Source organism: Rhipicephalus sanguineus, chromosome 6 (genome assembly GCF_013339695.2).
Source record: "Rhipicephalus sanguineus isolate Rsan-2018 chromosome 6, BIME_Rsan_1.4, whole genome shotgun sequence".
In the NCBI taxonomy this organism is placed as follows: domain Eukaryota; kingdom Metazoa; phylum Arthropoda; class Arachnida; order Ixodida; family Ixodidae; genus Rhipicephalus; species Rhipicephalus sanguineus.
The window spans coordinates 106,574,193-106,592,838 of record NC_051181.1 but is presented as its reverse complement, the minus strand read 5'-3'; the positions used below and the strand labels follow the sequence as shown (position 1 = coordinate 106,592,838).

The 18,646-nt window shown below is 49.3% G+C and overlaps 1 protein-coding gene across 1 annotated transcript; it reads right to left on the bottom strand.

Annotated features, from left to right (window-relative positions):
- Positions 1-11,640: 11,640 nt before the first annotated feature.
- On the bottom strand, positions 11,641-18,272 carry LOC119396115 (sulfotransferase ssu-1). The gene is made up of 2 exons (XM_037663207.2): positions 17,842-18,272; positions 11,641-12,099 (listed from the first exon to the last, which is right to left on the bottom strand). The coding sequence occupies exons 1-2, from the start codon at positions 18,234-18,236 to the stop codon at positions 11,655-11,657; spliced, it is 840 nt and encodes a 279-aa protein (XP_037519135.1). The 5' UTR covers positions 18,237-18,272; the 3' UTR covers positions 11,641-11,654.
- Between the last annotated feature and the right edge of the window lie 374 nt (positions 18,273-18,646).

Sequence of the window (18,646 nt, the reverse complement as noted above, 5' to 3'; positions counted from 1 at the left end):
TCAAACGCGGATGTATACAACTTGAAAACACGTGGCACTGGTCATCATTGAGAAAGTCGCGGCATTTCTCTGAATAAAAAAAAACAATCGGCAGAAGAAACCTGCGATAATCCTATGACAGGTATGTTTGAATGAAATATCAACATCTAGCTAGAAAACTTTCTACTCAAAAGCGCACTATATTTAATGACGGAGGACAAGTATTGCGGCGGCACACCGGCCTGTCAGTTTGTTTCTTGCTGCCACACGTGGAATTGTCGGTTCTATCAGTGCAGTGTGCAGTTTTTCGGAAATTGTGAGAACATTGTGCGGTGTTGCAGTCGCGTGTGGGACATTGAATTCGTTATACCGAACAAGTGCTGTGTCCCTCAGTGAAGTGGCAATTACGACTTGAGGTGCAAGGTGCGCGTTTTCCGATTTACCCAAGACGCGGAGCGGCGCGGAAAATGACCTTGCGCGATTTCACGTGACAACTTCACTCTTTCACTGTAAACCACCTTGCACCCTTAAGGGGGTTTCAAGCAAGCAAAACACCCTTTTGCCTACCCAAAATTTGCAAAAATTAGGGTGTAAGGGTGTTTTCCTTCCCCAAATTAGCCTTTAAGGGGTAATGCTCTAACTAAACACCCTTTAGGAGTTAAGGGTGTTATGGGTTATCGAAACGCCCATGGCCCATACCACAGCGTGCCAGATGATAACTGGGACTCGCTGATTAAAATGTCGTTGGATCTTAGGCGAGTTTAGATTAAAAGATATGTCTCTTTTAGGGCTATCTACAAGCGTACCAAAAATTTACGCCTATTCTCTTAATGTTTAATGTTAATTTATACGGAACAGGAATATCTCCACCGGCGCTAAACGGCGGCTTGAGGTACTATGGCTATATATACCAGATGGTCAGTGTAAGCCTGTGTAGCACGAGCGCTCCGTCCATGTGGTATTTTCCAATACGCTCTGTTGTGTGTGCGGTTTGGCGCGTGCGTACACCTTATATGCTGATGTCATCGATAACTGCATGTTTCCTGACTGGTACATTTTATTTTTGACATTTTTCAGTGATAAGGGTGTTTAGGCCATTGGAAACACCCCATGATAAGGGTGTTAGGCCAGTGGCAACACCCTATGGAATGGGTGTTTTGATACGTGAAAATACCCTTTTCCTAGGGTGTAAGGGTGTTTGTTATGGACACGGCAAAACCCCCTTAAGGGTGTAGAGTGGTATTCACAGCACGCCGGGTGGAGTTTTCCTGCAGAATTTCCTACATATAGTTCCGAAGCGTGATTAGAAGTACGACGGTCGCCACTTCTAGAAACGCCAGTGACGAGGATGAGGAATGGCATGACCATCAGTGGGAAGCTAACTGTTCATGGCCTGGCTGCAACGTATTTATCAATGATGGAACACTGTCAAATATGAAGAACATTATCCCGGTATTCGTGTATGCGGCAGCGTATGCCGTATACGTCACCTTGAAGAAATGCAGACAAGCATTAACAGCGAATGAAGAAATTTCAGTTTGTGTTGCAGAAAAGCACTATGACCTCGTCAGAGCAGTGGATCGAGGAAGTCTCCGGCTTTCAGCGCTGTTTGTTGTAAATGCTGTTGTACATAATTATGGAGTCGTGGAGCAATCGGCAAAACAAGAAGTGCTTTTAAGGTTCTCGAACCAGCGCCGAGTCGTCACAGACCTCACAGTGGAGCTCCTAGCCAATGACGAGTCCTCAGATTTTCATACCTGCGACGATGGACACGCAGGAGAGCTGGTTTCGAGGCACCTGTTACGGTGCAGCACGAATCCTTTCATACATTTCTTTGGCCGCATGAATGATAAGGTTTTAGAAGCTGAATCGAAATCAAAGAAGAGAAAGCTTGAAACGCTCAGCTAGAAATGCCTCTGGAACTGTCTTTGGCTCCGCTGTAAATAAAGTTGTTCAGACAAAATGCCATCACTTTCGATCCCGTTAATGTTAACAAAGCACGCTCGCGACCTTCTGCGAGAATTCATCTGTTTCATTTATAACTTGCCCATAAGTTTCCCTACTACTGGCAAGCGTAACTCGAGAAGGCAAATCTATTGAGCATACGCATTTTTGCACAAATAGTTAACCTTTAAGCAACAAGCCAACGTCGAACGTTGGCTTGTTGCTATGAACTTGCTTTGAACTTGCTATGAAATTGCTATGAACATGCTGGTTGTTTTTTTTTATGCAGGCTTCCCTGACTATTTTACGTTAAGGTAATTCTCTTCGAAGTGCGACTGCGTATTCGGTGTCTTTTGTGGTCAGTATATGAATCAGTAGCAAGTTTCCGCCTACCGGATATATAACCAAGAAACGATGAAGAACATTGTGCGAAGTTTCTGGACATTTGATATATCTATTTCTGCTTACTACCGAGGCAAAATACAGGGCATAAGCTCAGCAGAACTGTGTTTAGGGCTGCTCTCGAGGTAGTTTCGTGAGGGGACACGCGCTAACAGGTTTAACCCATACCGGGCACCCACATACTTTCAATCTCTACCGCGCTCGGGGCCCGATTTGAAAGCCGCGCTGTCAACGTCACCACAGCTTGAGTGCACGTGGTCTTTGAGCTCCCCGCAGGGGCGCCAGTTTCTTGTGGTTTTAGGCGGGCGTTTTGAAGTGATGCTAAAATGGTCACAATTAACTACGCTAGAATTAGTTGTACGATACGCTAGAGCATTTACGTTTAATTTAGAGATTACCAGACACAAAGCTACAAAGTACAGCCAAAAAGTCACAACAAAAATTCGCTGTCAGGGGTCCTTTAAGAGCTGTATTTCTCAGAGCAAGCACACTTCTTTTACTTATTCCCGAGAGAGAAAATATGTAAAAATATGGGAGATTTATCTCACCGAAAGCTAGTTAACTAAAGTGAATGACGTAGTTTATGCGATTCTGTCCACTGTGTCATGACATTCCGACGTTGACACTACCTCAAAATCTTGTAGCTCTCGTAGACGCATATATAGTGCATATATTTGCATAATAGCGGCACCGCTCCCTGTCGCACGTTTTCTCGGATAATTCTATAACCTTGAGAGAGCTTATACATCGTTATAAATCTCGGACAAGTCCACTCACCACACCACGCTTTCACCAATGGGTAGACCCGCCGGTTTTTTTCCCCTCCGTCGCTCGAGTCTCGTCGCCACTCCCCGGCAGAACCGCGACGACGCCCGTGTGCGTACGTGTACCCGGCGTCGTTCTACTACGTTCAGTGGCCTTCATGTAGTTTTTTTTTTAATTTCGAGAGTTTGCCCAACGGCATACATAGTTAAATATACAGGTAGAGGCCGGCTTCCGCTATATACATCAACAATGCTCTATGGTGGGGCCCATAGAGCCACAAATCATAATCCGGTGGTCTTGTCGGATGAAGGCCCACTGTTCTCAGGTAGCGCCGCCGTATCTGATTCAGGCCAGGGCATGTCCACAACAGGTGCTTGATTGTAACCGCGGACGCTTCAGTGGTACAGAATGGGCAAGTATCCCCAAATGGTCCATGCAGATGTTGTGGCCAGGCATATGTGACCGACGGAGTAAGTGCCGCCTAATACAACATACTTTGGAGGTAAAGCTGAGCCGGTAAAACGACAACTACATGAGCACCAACCACACAGATAATTAACTCTAGGTTAAAGGCCATGCACAAACACAAACAGTTGGAAGTTTTAACTGTTATCATTCGAGCCAGCTGTGCGGACAACACACTACCACGGCCGCAACATAAATAAAGTCATAGTCTCGCCGCAACGGCGAAGCAATGAATGCGATAGCAGGAAATTGGAATGTAACGCGAAGAACGGAGAGCAGCTCGAAATTTCCAGCACGTCGCTAAATCCACACGACGGACCGAATCCGTCTTTTCCGCGGCGGACGGCGCATCACGTGACCCCGCGTCACGGATTTGAGCCATCCGTGGCGCGTCCGCGGACGTCGCGGACGGAAAATGCCAAGCTCTTTTTCGCATTCGGATTCGCGTGGAATAACACAACAGATTTAGCCGAAGGTGCCATTATTGGTCTGGCAACAAGCGCTACTTTTTCTTTTTCTCGTATGGAACTCCATCTTCAAGAAACTCTGCGCCATAGACGGAAACATAAGAACCTTCAATAATTTTGCTAGCGATGAATGTGTTTTCGACTTTCAGACTGCTCGCGCCATCTAGAGAAAAAAGGAACATTCGCACATTCGCACATTATTATGACCTCTGGGATTTGGTAGCACTCGCGCTACCGCAGATCACCGAGCTCATGTTCTGTTAATAGAGGCATTCGCTAAGCCTACAGCTCTCAGAAAACGAGTACGGCGCTCGGAAACAGTACCAAATTGTCATGAATACGTTGCCGGCGAAGCTTGAGGACACAAACCTAAAGCCGGCACAATCGTCAGTTTGGGACTAACAGCCCGCGCAATGCGCGACGAAGAGCTTAAAGATTCGAAGCGGGCAGCTCTCGCTTCAGACAGTGCCGCCATGTTTTTTTGCTGCGGCGCGTCCGTCTACTCTCTTCGTCCGTCGTCTGGATGTGCTTTGCAGCCGGACGGGCGGCGGGACGATCGTCCGCGGACGAGATTTCCGCGGAGAAGTCCGTCGTGTGGATACGACGCACGAAAAGAACACACACAGGACGAGCGCGAACTATCGAGCGTCACAGCTCGACGCTTAAAGCGCGCCGCTCAAACATAAAGAAGAACGCAAAAAACGTACGCACAGGTATACACAGGAGAACGCGAATAAACAACTATCACAGTTGTTACGTCTTTCTGTTTGAACAGCGCGCTGCTTTTGCAAATGCGGCCGCTGCAGCTGGCGAAGTGACATCGTACGCTTTGAAACTTCAGCGAGGGCATCGCGGTGGACGCACAAGACATGCAAACCACCCCCTCACAAGATAAGCGCGCGCGCTGGCGACCACGCACTGTAGGGCAAAGTGCACCTGGCGAGGCAGCAGGCGCGCGCGCATCGCAACGAGCGGGTCGACGACCTTTAAAGCGCGCCCCTCGCGCCCTTCGCGCCCTTCGCGCCATATCGCTGGTAACCAAGAAAGCACACTGAAGTAAATGGTGCATTTAAATATCTCGCCGTTAGCATGCTGAAAGACGTACGCCTCGTGGCCTATCCGTCTAACGTCGCGCGCTGCGGAGCGAGAGGTCGCCCCTTCGATTCGGCGCTTCGGAATTTTTTTCAATATTTTCCTTTGTAGCTATATATATATATATATATATATATATATATATATATTATATATATATATATATGTACGGAACATGACTTACGACGGTGACGGCAAAAACCAGCCGAGAGTGTCCATACAATTGCTATCGCAATAAAAGAAAGAGGGTGCGGCCTGCTTCGTCGCGTTGCCGTCAATCGAGTGCGTCTTGGCTGAGTTGACAGTTTATTTTAAGTGCGGAACACTTTACGGGCCCGGCTTTCGTCCATCTATGCACTCATGTGGCGTGATCGCGCTCAAAGAAAAGCGCTCTCTACAGGGGAGCTATTCTGGATGTGTCCACCGCTGGTCCACCTTGTGGGCATGTACACTTCGGCGGAGCGCATTCACTTACTCGAGAAAGCGGCGAGCCTTGACGTCATGGCGCTCTTGACCACGTCGACGCACCAAACCCGCCAGGACACTCCAAGCGTAAAAAGAAAGAATGTGGACGAAATGTACAGCCGTCAGCAAGCTTAACTCGAATCTCCACAGCGTGGCCTGGATTAGTTTGACTGATGCCAGCCGCGAAGCGCTGGGCGCTGTTGCCGAGAAAATACCTCGGTATGCTTGGATAGTATGTCGGCATGCATTGGTAACATCTGGGCAGCAGAACCCAAAACTACGTGGCGCTGGCGTCAATCACACCGTTTCAGGACATGCTGCAGCCCTACTGAAAAAATTCGTGTCATCATACGGAAAACAAATGGATTCCGTGCATTTACCATATCAAATATATGGATTTTGTACGGAAGTATACGGATGTATACGGGAATTGTAAGCAAGATATGGAAAGTATATATGGTACGTAAGGAATTCCGTACGGGTGTATGGATGTAGTGTTACCGAACATACGAAATCCGTATTTGCGACAGCCCCATACGGCGATACAGAATATATGGAAAGTATGATATGGAACATATGGAAACCGCATGGGCATACGGACGGAACAAACAGAATCCATATCTGCTATATGTGACAACAAGGAGTACATGGAAAGAATGATAATCTACATAAGGGATACACATGGGCGTATGGGTTAAATGAGCGGAACCCATATGTACGATACACATGTGCGGAAAACATTTGTGCAGCAGAAGTGAAAATTTTTTCAGTGCGCAAGCTTGTCTATGAAATATGCAGAAAATTTATTTCTGGATACTCTCATCTTAAAAGATCACATTAAAGGGCTCCTCACCAGGCTTGACAGTTTTGAGCTAACGAGCGCAATGCATACACTGGGCGTTCAAGCTCACGTCTGCGAAAATTTGCAACGCTACGCGCCGCGGAAATGGGTCAAATTTCAAGCTGAACGCTGCTTGCCCTTCCTCTCGCGGGCGCGCGCCCAGAGAATGAGGGGATGACGTACATGAGAAAATGGCCCTACGTAGGTGGTAGTGCTGTGAAGTCCCTCCTCTACGTAGATGACTGTGCTCTGACGTCGCCAGCAGTAGCACGTGACACTGCGATAATTAGTTGACACGAGATGTGTAGTTTGTGTAGTTTGCTGCTTGAATAGAATAACAAAACTTGAGAGAAATAATGGGACACACAAAGGGAATGTGTGCGTCTTTTTCATTATTTTTTTTTCGTGAATTGCAGCGAGATGCGGGGCTAATGTGCCTCCGTTTCCTATGCGTTCGTTTCCCCGCAGTTAGCGCATCGAGCAGACGCCAGCCCTGGAAACGAAAGTAATGTTCTGGCGCGTTCGAGCACTCATTTTTCTCATTTATTCTACCGCGTCCAAGTAAGCGTTAATGCGGCTCTGGCTCATGATATCGCCACTCTCGTGCCCGTACAAATGTCGCAGCTTTCATGCCCGTCCCACAGAAACAGGCAGTCCACCACAGAGAACGCCGGCACAACGCCCTACGACCGCTACATAAAAAAAAAGGTAGCGGCCTTGCAACGCCGCTCGCGTGCTCGGGCACATCATGCGCATGTGACAATGCATGCGCATGACGTGTTCATGCGTATGTGTCAAGTGAAGAGGGCAGGGAAGAGATTTGGCTTGCGAAGGCTACACGGGGCGAGTGGCAAGGGTTTGAAACTCACCTCCTCGCGTCATGGTTTCGCGCCGCTACAAATTATTGTTTTTCTCAGCTCGTAATGAAGCGATTTGAAAAATTCTTGCGGCATACTGCTCTTCATTCGGCACACAACAACTTCCAGCGTCTAACTAAAATTTGCTATGTTGCCCGGTGAGGGGCCCTTTAAGGTGATGTACAGATCACAAAATATACAGACTTGAATAAACAAACAAGGTAGAGTAACACATGAATGAAAATGTGACATATACAAAAGTATAAAAACATAAAAGAATCACAAGCACGAAAATATAACTTATGAACGTCAGCATTCACTCACGTTCATACTCGCCTAGGCGGTATGATGATCATACTCAGGTCTACTCACACTCCTCGACACTCACCCATTCACAGACCCACGTGTACTCACACCGATGAGTATTCACTCACGTTCATATTCACGTCTCCTCACACCCTTCGACGCTCGCCCATACTCACACGCACTCTCACACTCATGAGTACTCACTCACATTGATACTTACGCTAACTCACAGTCATCGATACTCGCTCACTCATGTTTATACTCACGCCAGCTCGCACTCATGAGTACTCAGTCATGTTCATACCCAGGTTTACTCACGCCCCTTAATTGTCACTCACTCTTACTCACACTCACGCCTTTCAAATGAATGATAGTGTGTACTCATTAGTGAGTATACCGAGCTAGTTTTCACATCTCTATGTAAAAGGCATCTATATATTTTGATGGTCGAAAATGATTCAGGTCAATAACTGTGATTTTTGCATTCGTAAGAATATTTGTCTATGTTCGTGGACCAGGTTAAGGGCAGAAAGCTTTCAGAGTGTGGCGCGGCAGGACCAACACATCGACGGAGAAGATCTGTGGTGTTTCGTGCCTTTCGTATGCCCTTGTTTTTGCGCCGCCCGTTTCAAAGATGCATAACCAAACTTGCCCACACATCAATTCTTCTGCAGAAAAAGAACATTGCTTTCGCTTTCGAGTCATGTCATCTGAGTGCATAAGGGACCTCGTGAGTTTCTAGCCAGCAGCACAATCAGGTAAAATAAGCGGGCTCGGTCAGATATAATATTTTTTTTTTGCTTGGACTCTCCCTGAGATTTTCAAAATTTTCCTTATTTTCGAGCAGAATTTTCCAACTTCTGCTCATCCCACACACTCTGACCAGGGACGGATACAGGACTTTTTCCGAAGGGGGAGGGTGGGGCGAATGGGGGGTGTCAGCTTAACGAAAGTCTGATGCCCCCCCCCCCCCCTTTTGATCCGCCATTGATTGGACTTATACTTACCAAAATTCTGTGCAAACTGGGTCCTCAGGCTCTCTGACCAATATTCTCAGTCGCGCTCACTCGGACTGGTACGGACAGAAATTCCGCTCGCTCGGGCTCACGGGTCGGCCAGAGTCTCAGTGAATAGAGTCGCGGTGCGAGTCTTTCTTTTAGATGCGAAGTATCTTATGGCGGAGTTCAATCCGGTGGTGGTGGTGGTGTGCGGCGTGACCACCCTTACTGCGCATGCGCATACCCTCTCCACTCCCCCTATCCCCTCACCCTCTCCACTTTCCCTCTCTCATCCCTCTCCCAGCCCCTCTTCCCTTCTCCTCTCCCCTCCCCCTTTCCACTCTTCCTCTGAAACGCGGGCTAGACATGCCGAAATTCTCTCCTGCGCAACGCCGCGATGAGCACCAGCGCATGCGCGTCCCCTCCCCCTCTCCTCTCCTACGCTGCCCCCCTCTCGCACGCCTGCCGACCGCGTTCCCCGCTCGCCCTGTGAGAATTAACGGCCAGGCTAGAAGGAAGACAAGACGCGCGTAGCGTTCCTCTTCGCGTTCCACGACGCGAGGTCGGTAGCATGCCCAAAGAACGCCAACGGAACGCGATCGTGCAAGTGCTCCGGCTTCGCATCGCCTCATGGTCCCTTGCAGACAAAACTGTGCATAGGCAAAAATCAGATGTATGCGTTAAGGGACAAGGATGGCAAGGTCACAACCAATATGGATAGAATAGTTGAGATAGCGGAAGAGTTCTACAGAGATCTGTACAGCAGCCGAGACAGTCAGGATGATAACGTAAGAAGCAGTAATATCGCAGAGGAATCTGACATCCCACCAGTATTAACAGGAGAAGTAAAGAAAGCCCTAAAGGGAATGCAAAGAGGCAAAGCCGCTGGTGAGGATCAGGTAACATCAGACCTGTTGAAAGACGGTGGAGAGATTATGTTAGAGAAACTGGCCACCCTGTATACGAAGTGTCTCTCGACAGGGAGGATACCAGAATCTTGGAAGAATGCCAACATCATCTTGATCCATAAGAAAGGGGACGTCAAGGACCCTGAAAAATTACAGGCCCATCAGCTTACTGTCCGTTGTCTACAAGCTATTCACAAAAGTAATTGCTAACAGAATTAATACGACATTAGAGTTTAATCAACCAAGGGACCAGGCAGGATTTCGTACAGGCTTCTCAACAATAGACCATATTCATACTATCAATCAGGTGATAGAGAAATGCGCGGAATACAACCAACCCCTATACATAGCCTTCATAGATTACGAGAAGGCATTTGATTCGGTGGAGACATCAGCAGTCATGCAAGCACTGCGGAATCAGGGCATCGACGAAGCCTATATAAAACATATGGAAGAAATCTACAGCGCATCCACAGCCACTATAGTCCTTCATAAAGAAAGCGACAGAATCCCAATAAAGAAGGGCGTACGACAGGGAGACACGATCTCTCCAATGCTATTCACCGCGTGTTACAGGAGGTTTTCAGGGCCCTAGATTGGGAAGAACTAGGGATAAGAGTTAATGGAGAGTATCTCAGTAACCTGCGCTTCGCTGATGACATTGCATTGATGAGTAACGCGGGAGACGAATTACAGCTCATGATTACTGAACTGGATACAGAAAGTAGAAGAGTAGGTCTGAAATTAATATGCATAAAACTAAAGTAATGTGGAACAATCTTGGCAGAGAACAGCGCTTCGCGATAGGTGGCGAACGCTGGAAGTTGTAAAGGAGTACGTCTACTTAGGACAGGTAGTAACCGCGGAGCCGAACCATGAGAGTGAAATAACTAGAAGAATAAGGATGGGATGGGGCTCATTCGGCAAGCATTATCAAATCATGAATGGTAGTCTACCACTATCTCTCAAGAGGAAGGTATATAACAGCTGCATCTTACCGGTACTTACCTACGGAGCAGAAACCTGGAGACTTACAAAGAGGGTTCAACTTAAATTGAGGACGACGCAGCGAGCGATGGAAAGGAAAATGATAGGTGTAACCTTAAGAGACAGGAAGAGAGCAGAGTGGGTCAGGGAACAAACGGGGGTTAAGGATATCATAGTTGAAATTAAGAAGAAGAAATGGATATGGGCCGGCCACGTAGCACGTCGGCAGGATAACCGGTGGTCATTAAGGGTAACTGACTGGATTCCAAGAGAGGCAAACGCGTGAGGGGAAGACAGAAAATTAGGTGGGTAGATGAGATTTTTTCATACCTCACAATAAAGAAAGTCTCCCGAGCCATCGTGGCTAACAGCGCGATTATACACCGACGAAGACGAGAAGTGGACACGGCACAGCGCTGTGCCGTGTCCACTGCAATCCACAACCAAGGCCAGCAGTCGGTGACATTATAATGGTTTATACGCGGCACGGTCGGTGCTAGTTTGGGTGAAATAGCGTTTTGTTCATGCGTACGGCATGATCATGCTCATGCGCATGTTCATGAGTACGGCATGACCTGTGAAAGGCGTAGCCAAAAAAGGGGGGGGGGGCAGTGTTCGGGGTTTCGAACCCCAATCCAAACATTGAAGGACGCCGACCTATGTGAAAAACGTTTCCGCTCTGACACGTACGCTGCTGCTGCTTCCTGCAGAGGGCTACCTCCTACCCTGCAAAGAATAATTCAATGCTGTAACCCCAAAACGCATAACAATAATAAAATCGTGCTCGGTTATTTTATTATTTCGTAGGCTTGTTACTATAGCTGCGTTGGCGACATCACAGATCTCGCTGAGCGGGTTCGTGCAAAGCACATTCGCGATGGGTGTTCACAGCAGAATTTAGGTGTCCTTGAGCAGTCGCCATAGAAGACACTTGTGACATGGTGTGTACCGAAAGCTTGTCCAGGATTATGATCCTAGAGAAACTTTCTGGGCCAGAGGGGGGGAAGGAGGGATTATTGCCTATCTTATATATATTAGACCCCCCCCCCCCCTCCAACACGCACACAATTCGTGCGGTGGTTGCATGGGTGAATTATATAATACGGAATATATTGCAGAAGATTATCGGAAATAATTAGGGAGGGGACGTGTTAGTCACTGTAATATACGGAGATTGTTCAGGTCTTCGTTTCATCGAGAAGCCAGTCGGTACTTTCCCACAGCTTAGGAATGTCCGTACCTGCCACCTCGCGGAAGAATTTCTCCTCCAGTCTTCGTGACTGCTCTGGCGAAAAGTAGTTCCTCCAGTCTCCCACGGTGCCCTTTCTGACGAACTGCAGGGCGAACTCTTTTTTCATGCTGCTGACGCTCGAGTTCTCCAGAACTGTCCTCATCTTGTCTTCGTCCCTCGCCAGTTCGTCCGCAATGCCGGCGTCTACGAAGCGCGTTATCTTCAGCACAGATCCTCGGACGTCCGCGTGCATGCCTTCGTAGGTGAGGAAGAGCACGTTGGACTCGTTCCTCTTGGAGTACCACGAGCGCAGGCTCTCGTAGTAACTGCCGAAGTCGGTGCGCCCGTCCAGAAAGATCTCGAAGTATTCGTCAAAGGTGCCATCCTGGAACCTGCGGGCGGAATGAAGTGCGCAACGTTAAGGTCAGACAAGCGGGTCAGTATCGCATGTTCAAATATACCCGCCAGAAAGTGCTAGCTTGATGGCTCTGGATACACCGGCTTGCGAAAGATGTAGCCAGAAAGAAAAAAAAGGAGGGGGAGGGGCGGAACGTTCGGGGGTTCAAATTCCATTCCAAACATTGAAGGACGCCGACCTTTCTTAAAAACACTAGTGATTATTTGGGCCGGCTGGTACATGTGCAACGAAACGAGAAACAGCGTGAAACACCGGGCAGGTGACGCCGCGCTTGGTGCGTCTCTTTCACTGTCCTGTGTTTCGCGCTGTTTCTCGTTTCGTTGAATGTGAAAATGTTCCGGCTCTGACACGGGAGTCTTGTTCACAGTGAAAGCTTTCTTTGTGAACAAGGCTCCCGTGTGAGAGCCGAAACGTCAGTAAATATGTTTCACCTTGATCGGCGTCCTTCAATGCTTTCACCAATGTTTCAACCCGACCAGACGACATTTCATCAGACCCTCGACTTGATCCCCTGCCAAACGTTTGCAGATAATGTGCATATATATAAGGGGCGTAGCCAGAATGTTTTTTTTTTTGGGGGGGGGGGGGGGGAAGCGGAGGAGGGGGAAGGTGTTCAACCATACTTTACGTATGTTCGTGCGTGCGTTTGTACGTGTGCATGTGTATACACACATGCAAAACTCAAAATTTTCGGGGTCAGGGGGGGATGTGGTTCACCCTCCCCTCCTTGGCTACGCCAGTGATCCTTATATATACACGCGCACGTATGCACTTTATGAAAAAAAAAGTATGTGTGACTCCTGTCAGGGAGTCCTGACTTGCCACGCATATGACTCTCTTTAAAGATTCACCTTACTCTCTTGTGGGTCACAAGACTCTTCGAAGGGAGTATAATGATCTCCAAAGACAGTTGACGTGCCTCTTTAAAGAGAGTCATATACGTGTGAAGTCAAGACTCCCCGAAGGAGTCAAAATACTCTTTTTTTCTTAGAGCGTACACGCACGTATGCGCGTACACATAAAGGGGTCGGACCACTACAGAAGTAAAACCGTGGCTACGCGCCTGCCACCTGCATTCTCTCCCAGTCTTTCTGCCGAAGAAGAAGAAGAACAACTTTATTAATGCGCACAGGCAGTCCTGGTGCAGATGGGTGGTGCCCCTATTCCAGGGCCCCACTGGCTTCTGCGGCTCGCCGGGCCTGGCCGAGTGTTGCCAGCTGGCTTCCCAAGTCCAGATCGGAGAGTCGCGCCTCCCACGACTAATTTGCTAGTAAGTCTTTGACTAGCAGCGAGACGGCGCCTGCAGGGCGCATCTGGCATTCGTATGTGATGTGGCGGAGTGTTGGTGTGTCTTCACACCAAGGGCATTTATTTTCGTGTCTGTCGGGGTACATCTTGTGTAGTCTTTGCAAGTGAGGAAATGTGTTTGTCTGTAGTCGGCGCCAATCTCTCGCCTGGCCCCTTTTGAGCTTGGGATGGGGAGGAGCCTTGGATCTTCGTCCGGATCTCTGAAACTCCAGAATTTCTCGTGGCGTGCCGGGTGTGGGGACGTTCGTTGGGGCGGAGTGCTCCGCGGCTCGGCCTGTCATACCTCGAGCCAGGCGGTCCACCCGTTCGTTGCCGTCCACTCCAGCATGTGCGGGGCACCAGGCTATTCCGTGATCCTGTGTGAGGGTCGGTCCCAGGATGCGTAGGACACTGGCTGGCAAGACTCCCCGCAGGTATAGGCGGCATGCGTCCTGTGAGTCTGTAAGTATATATGCCGATTGTTCCTTGGCTTCGGCGGCTCGTATGGCCAGGGCGACAGCCGCGGCTTCCGCCGTTGCAATGGATGAGGTGCGTACAGATGCAGCCGCGACCGTGCGCTCCCTATTTGTCGCGACCGCAGCGAAAGCGGGGCTCGGTGTTGCTGTGCGCGGGTACAGACTTGCGTCCGCAAAATACGTGTCTGGGTCGTCCTGCCTCCTCAGCAGAGCTGTCGCCCTAGTTCGTCTTCGTTTTGCGTGGTATGTAGGGTGCATGTTGCGCGGAATGGGTCTACATGTAGCCGTGTTCGCAGTGCATTTCAGTCTCGTCCCCGCAAAACTGCGGCGCCAGGGGGTAGTGCAGGCGTCTCAACACACAACGTCCCTGGGGCTTCGCGTTGAGTCGCTCTCGCTGAGCGATGATCATGGCTGCGGCGAGTTCCTCGTAGGTGTTGTGCATCCCTAGCTCCAGTAGACGCTCCGTGGTGGTGCTCTCTGGGAGGCCGAGCGCCGCCTTGCAGGCGATTCGGATCAGTTTGTCCACCTGGTCAGTCTCGGTGCAGCGTGTGGCTTGAAAGGGTAGCGCGTAAGTTATGCGACTAATGACGAAGGCAATTGCACCAATCGCAAGGTGTTCGCCTCCGTCATTCCCTCTTTGCCAGGCGCGATTCTGTTGACGAGTGCGGAGATGCTGCGTACCATGCGCTTGAGTTTGGAGAGCGCGATGCAGACGCTGCCCGTTTCTTGTACGTGCATCCCGAGAACCCGAATATTTGGTGTGCTCTTGATGGGTTCGCCATCGAGAAATAGTTGTAGGGCCGGTGCTCTATTCACCTGAGTGTGCTTGGGTCTGACGTGTAGGTAGGCCGACTTAGAAGGGGCGCATTTCATGCCTGGTTTTTTTCGCAAAGGCCTGGACCATGTCAATGGCCCTTTGGAGGGTGTCCTGCCGGTCGCCGTACGAGCCTCGAGTGGCCCAGAGCGTGATGTCATCCGCGTATATGGCACATCCTAGATCATGATGTTTCTCCAGTTGTAGTGCTAGTTTGCGTAGGCCGATATTAAATAGTAGCGGTGATAGTATCGAGCCTTGAGGGGTGCCTCGTCCCGGTAGGTCGTACGGGAGTGAGCGTGTCGTACCGATTCCAACGCAGGCGGTGCGGTTGCTCAAGAAGTCTTGCACGTAGCAATATATTCTGTCTCCACACCCGACGTCTTCGAGCCCCTCAAGAATGGTGGAGTGCGAGATAGTGTCAAATGCTTTTGGAATGTCGAGTGCGAGCAAGATTCTGTCCGGACTTCCCGGTGGTGGGTTCAGGACTTCGTCTTTCAGCAGTAGGAAAACGTCTTGAGCCGATACTCCTCTCATGAAGCCGAACATTGTGTACGGAAGCAGGTCTTTTTGCTCTATGTAGGTCTCTAATCTGTTGAGGACTACTCGCTCGAAAAGTTTGCCCAGGCATGATGTGAGCGATATGGGCCGTAGTTGTAGTTCACGCGGTTTACCCGGCTTCGGTATTAGAATTATGTTCGCCGTTTTCCAATCGAAGGGTAGTCTACCGTTGGGTTTCCATACCATGTCGTTAAAGAAGTCGGTTAGCTGTTGGATGGTCGCATCACTCAGGTTTCTCAGCATTGCGTTGGTAACCCGATCAGGGCCTGGTGCCGTGTTCTTCTTGAAAGTCTGAGTAGCGGCATAGAGTTCTGCGAAAGTGATGGGGGCATCAAGATCTCCGTTTTCTTGGCCGTGATAGCCTCTGGGGCAGGTTGAGGGTGTCTGTGCTTCTCCGGTGTAAGTGTCCTTAAGCAGTTGGATGAGCTCATCTTCCGTACCTGGGTATTCTCCGATGAGTTTCCTCATGACGTTATTTGTTTCCGTGCGCGTGCTGGTTGGACCTAGCATGCAACGAAGAATAGCCCAGGTCTTTTTGGTTACTAAGGGTGCCTCGTAGGGAGTCGCAGAAATTTCGCCAGTTGTTGGTATTGAGCTCTCTGGCATAGGCGTTTGCTTCTTCTGCCAAATGGGCTATCCGGCGACGCAGTTTGTTGTTGTGTCTTTGGCGCTTCCAACGCTTTACTAGACTTCTGTGGGCCTCCCAGAGGTGTGCCAGGTGGTTGTCTACCGCCGGAGTTTCCGGTGTGGTGTGATACTCCTTGGTAGTGGCGTTGTATGTGTCTTTAAGGAAAACGCTCCATTCTCCTGCCGAGGCTGGTGTTGAAAGTGCTGTCTCTTGTTTTTCTCTGTACTTTTTCCAGTCAGTGAGCTTGGCCGTCCCCAGGGATTGGCGTACTTTTGCCGTGTTGCAGGTTACATTGATAATATAGTGGTCACTGCCTAGCGTCTCGTTCAGGTTGCTCCAGGTTACTCCACTCACGTCGTTGACAAAGGTGAGGTCAGGTGTGGTATCTCGAGCCACACTGTTGCCCACCCTGGTGGGGACGCCCGGCAGCGTGATCAGCAAGAGGTCGTGTTTCTGTGTTGTGCTCAGAAGATTGGAGCCCTTTGCTGTGTCTCTCTTGTATCCCCACTCTGAATGCCAAGCGTTGAAATCGCCGAGGAGAAGTAGTTTGTCTCGTCGCACGAGTAGAGTTGATACGTGGTGAAGTAGTGGCGAAAAGTCAGCTTTTTGGTCTCTGGGCGGGCTGTAGACATTAACCAAGACACACTTGGGTCGGCCCTTCTTCACCGGCCAGATGGTTAAAATTTGGTGGTTAATTTCTACTCCCGGTGCCACGGCGCTCGTTATGGCAAGGTCTTTCCGAGCCAGAGTTGCCACCATTGGGTAGTCCGGGTCCGTGTATAGGTAGTAACCCTGAATGGGTCTTGGTTGCTTCCCCGCCTCTTGCAAGCAGATAACGTCGGGGGGAACCAGTGCCGTCTTGATATATTGTGTTAGTGTCGCGTGTTTGTTGTGTAGTGATCGGCAGTTCCACTGCCATATAGCGAGATTCTCTTGCTGTCTGGTTGTGTTGTTAGCCATGATGTTGGGTTTCGGAGGCTGCGGTATCATCGGTGTCAGTATAGAGCATGGTCTCTGCGCTCATCTTGTCCGAAGCGACGTTGTGTCGTCGTTTACGCGGTCGTTGGAGTTTATGGATTGAGTCATCCACGTATCGTTTGAGTTCCTGAGATTCCGCAAACATCTGCTGCATTTGCGCTTGCCGCTTGCGCTCTGCCGAGATCACGTTTGCTGCAGTTTATTTAACGATACATCTTAGTGAAATAGCGGTGCGTTTGTAGATAAGTTCACTTATTGGAAGACAAAAGGTAATAGGCACGGGTTGTACCTCCCGCCGGAAACGCATGGTATTGTGCGTGCCAGCATAAGTATAGCTTTCGTCAGGTAGCTATCTCTTCCGTAGGATACATGATGATCTAATTTTATTGGCCGCTCTAATTGCTAAGCGGGGTCGAGAGCAATAAATGCACATCGCTGAATTAAATTTGTGCACCTTTCTATGTTGCGCAACGCACGAGGCGCTGTCGCCGTCGTTCATATGCACTTGATCATGCGTTTATAGCCCTTGACTTCAACGCAATATTAACAAATACATGCGCATGCCACAGCTGTTTTGGCTACTCCAAGGAAAAGAAAGTTGTTCCAGCCGTCTAGTTTCGTGAACACGACGATTGTCTAAAGTAGAAGCATAGCTTATGTTGCCGGGTTTTCGTATACATATAAGCTGCAGGATTACTTCATTTTTCGCGGTGCCATAATAGGAAGTAAGGAAACGGAAAGGCAGAAGGCAATCAGGTTCACTGGAAATGCGCCAGGTTTGCTACCCTACGCTGGTAGAATGGGAAAGGAGAATGTAAAGAGGACAGAAGGAGGACTAAGTTACAGGCTCCACTATACTAGTTCCGAATAAAGCTCGTTTTAGCAGCTTGCACGGTGAACTGGCAGAAATACCACGCGGTACAACGAGCCCGAACGGCACAAGAGGTTTCTTTGTCATTTGTGAAGACTCACTTGTACGCTGGTATGGTTTTGGTGTGGTGGTAGAAGGACACACAGCAGTCCTTTGGGTTCCTTATAACGTAGATGTACTTGGCCTCGTCCGAAAAGGGCACCAGCTGGAACGGCAGGTGTGTGAAGACGATCCGAGGCCTAGCACACTTTTCGATGGCATCGAGGCCGAGTTTCTCCAGGAAGGTAGATCCCGGAGTCACGCCCCTGCACACTTGGTAGGCGGCCTTCAGGATGCCCAGAACCCAGTGGGTGCCACACTTTGGGAAGGTGTCCACGACCACGTCTCCCGGCTCGGGCCGGTACCGAAGACCACTGCGGTACACTTCTTCGGAGAAGCTACCCGGAAGCCTGTGGCCGTCTACAATCTTGCAGTACGGCCTGTCTCTTTCGATCATTGTGGCCTGTATTCCCGACTTGTGTTCAGGAAAGGACTAAGAGAAAAAAAAAAAGCAAATGAAAGAAGAATGTTACGCGTGGTTTTAATAAAGAACAATGTATAGCGGAATTGAGGGGCCAGCTTCACTGGCTTAATGTCGCGAAGGTTGATGAAACAGCGACAGAGAAGCCTTCTCCGTCTCAGTGCTAAGCTTCACGAAACTTCACAACCATGCCAAAACATTTCGAAGCCACTAGATCGGTTTGTACAAGTTAAAGTGGTTGAGCGGTCTTTTATTTTTTTGTGCAAGCTAAAGTGGCTGAGCGTGTTCTTTTTGCGACGTCGTGGGAAATGTCTAGTCGTTCCTCAATCTCATTGAGATTGGGCAAAATCGGGGGAAATGGGTGGTACTTGTAGCCGTTACTCACC

Bases quoted from the DNA above. Each gene is read 5' to 3' on its own strand.
- LOC119396115 (XM_037663207.2), bottom strand. From the start codon at position 18,236: ATGATCGAAAGAGACAGGCCGTACTGCAAGATTGTAGACGGCCACAGG. The intron at 12,100-17,841 runs GTGAGTCTTCAC...TTCCGCCCGCAG, and splicing joins AAAACCATACCAGCGTACAA to GTTCCAGGATGGCACCTTTG.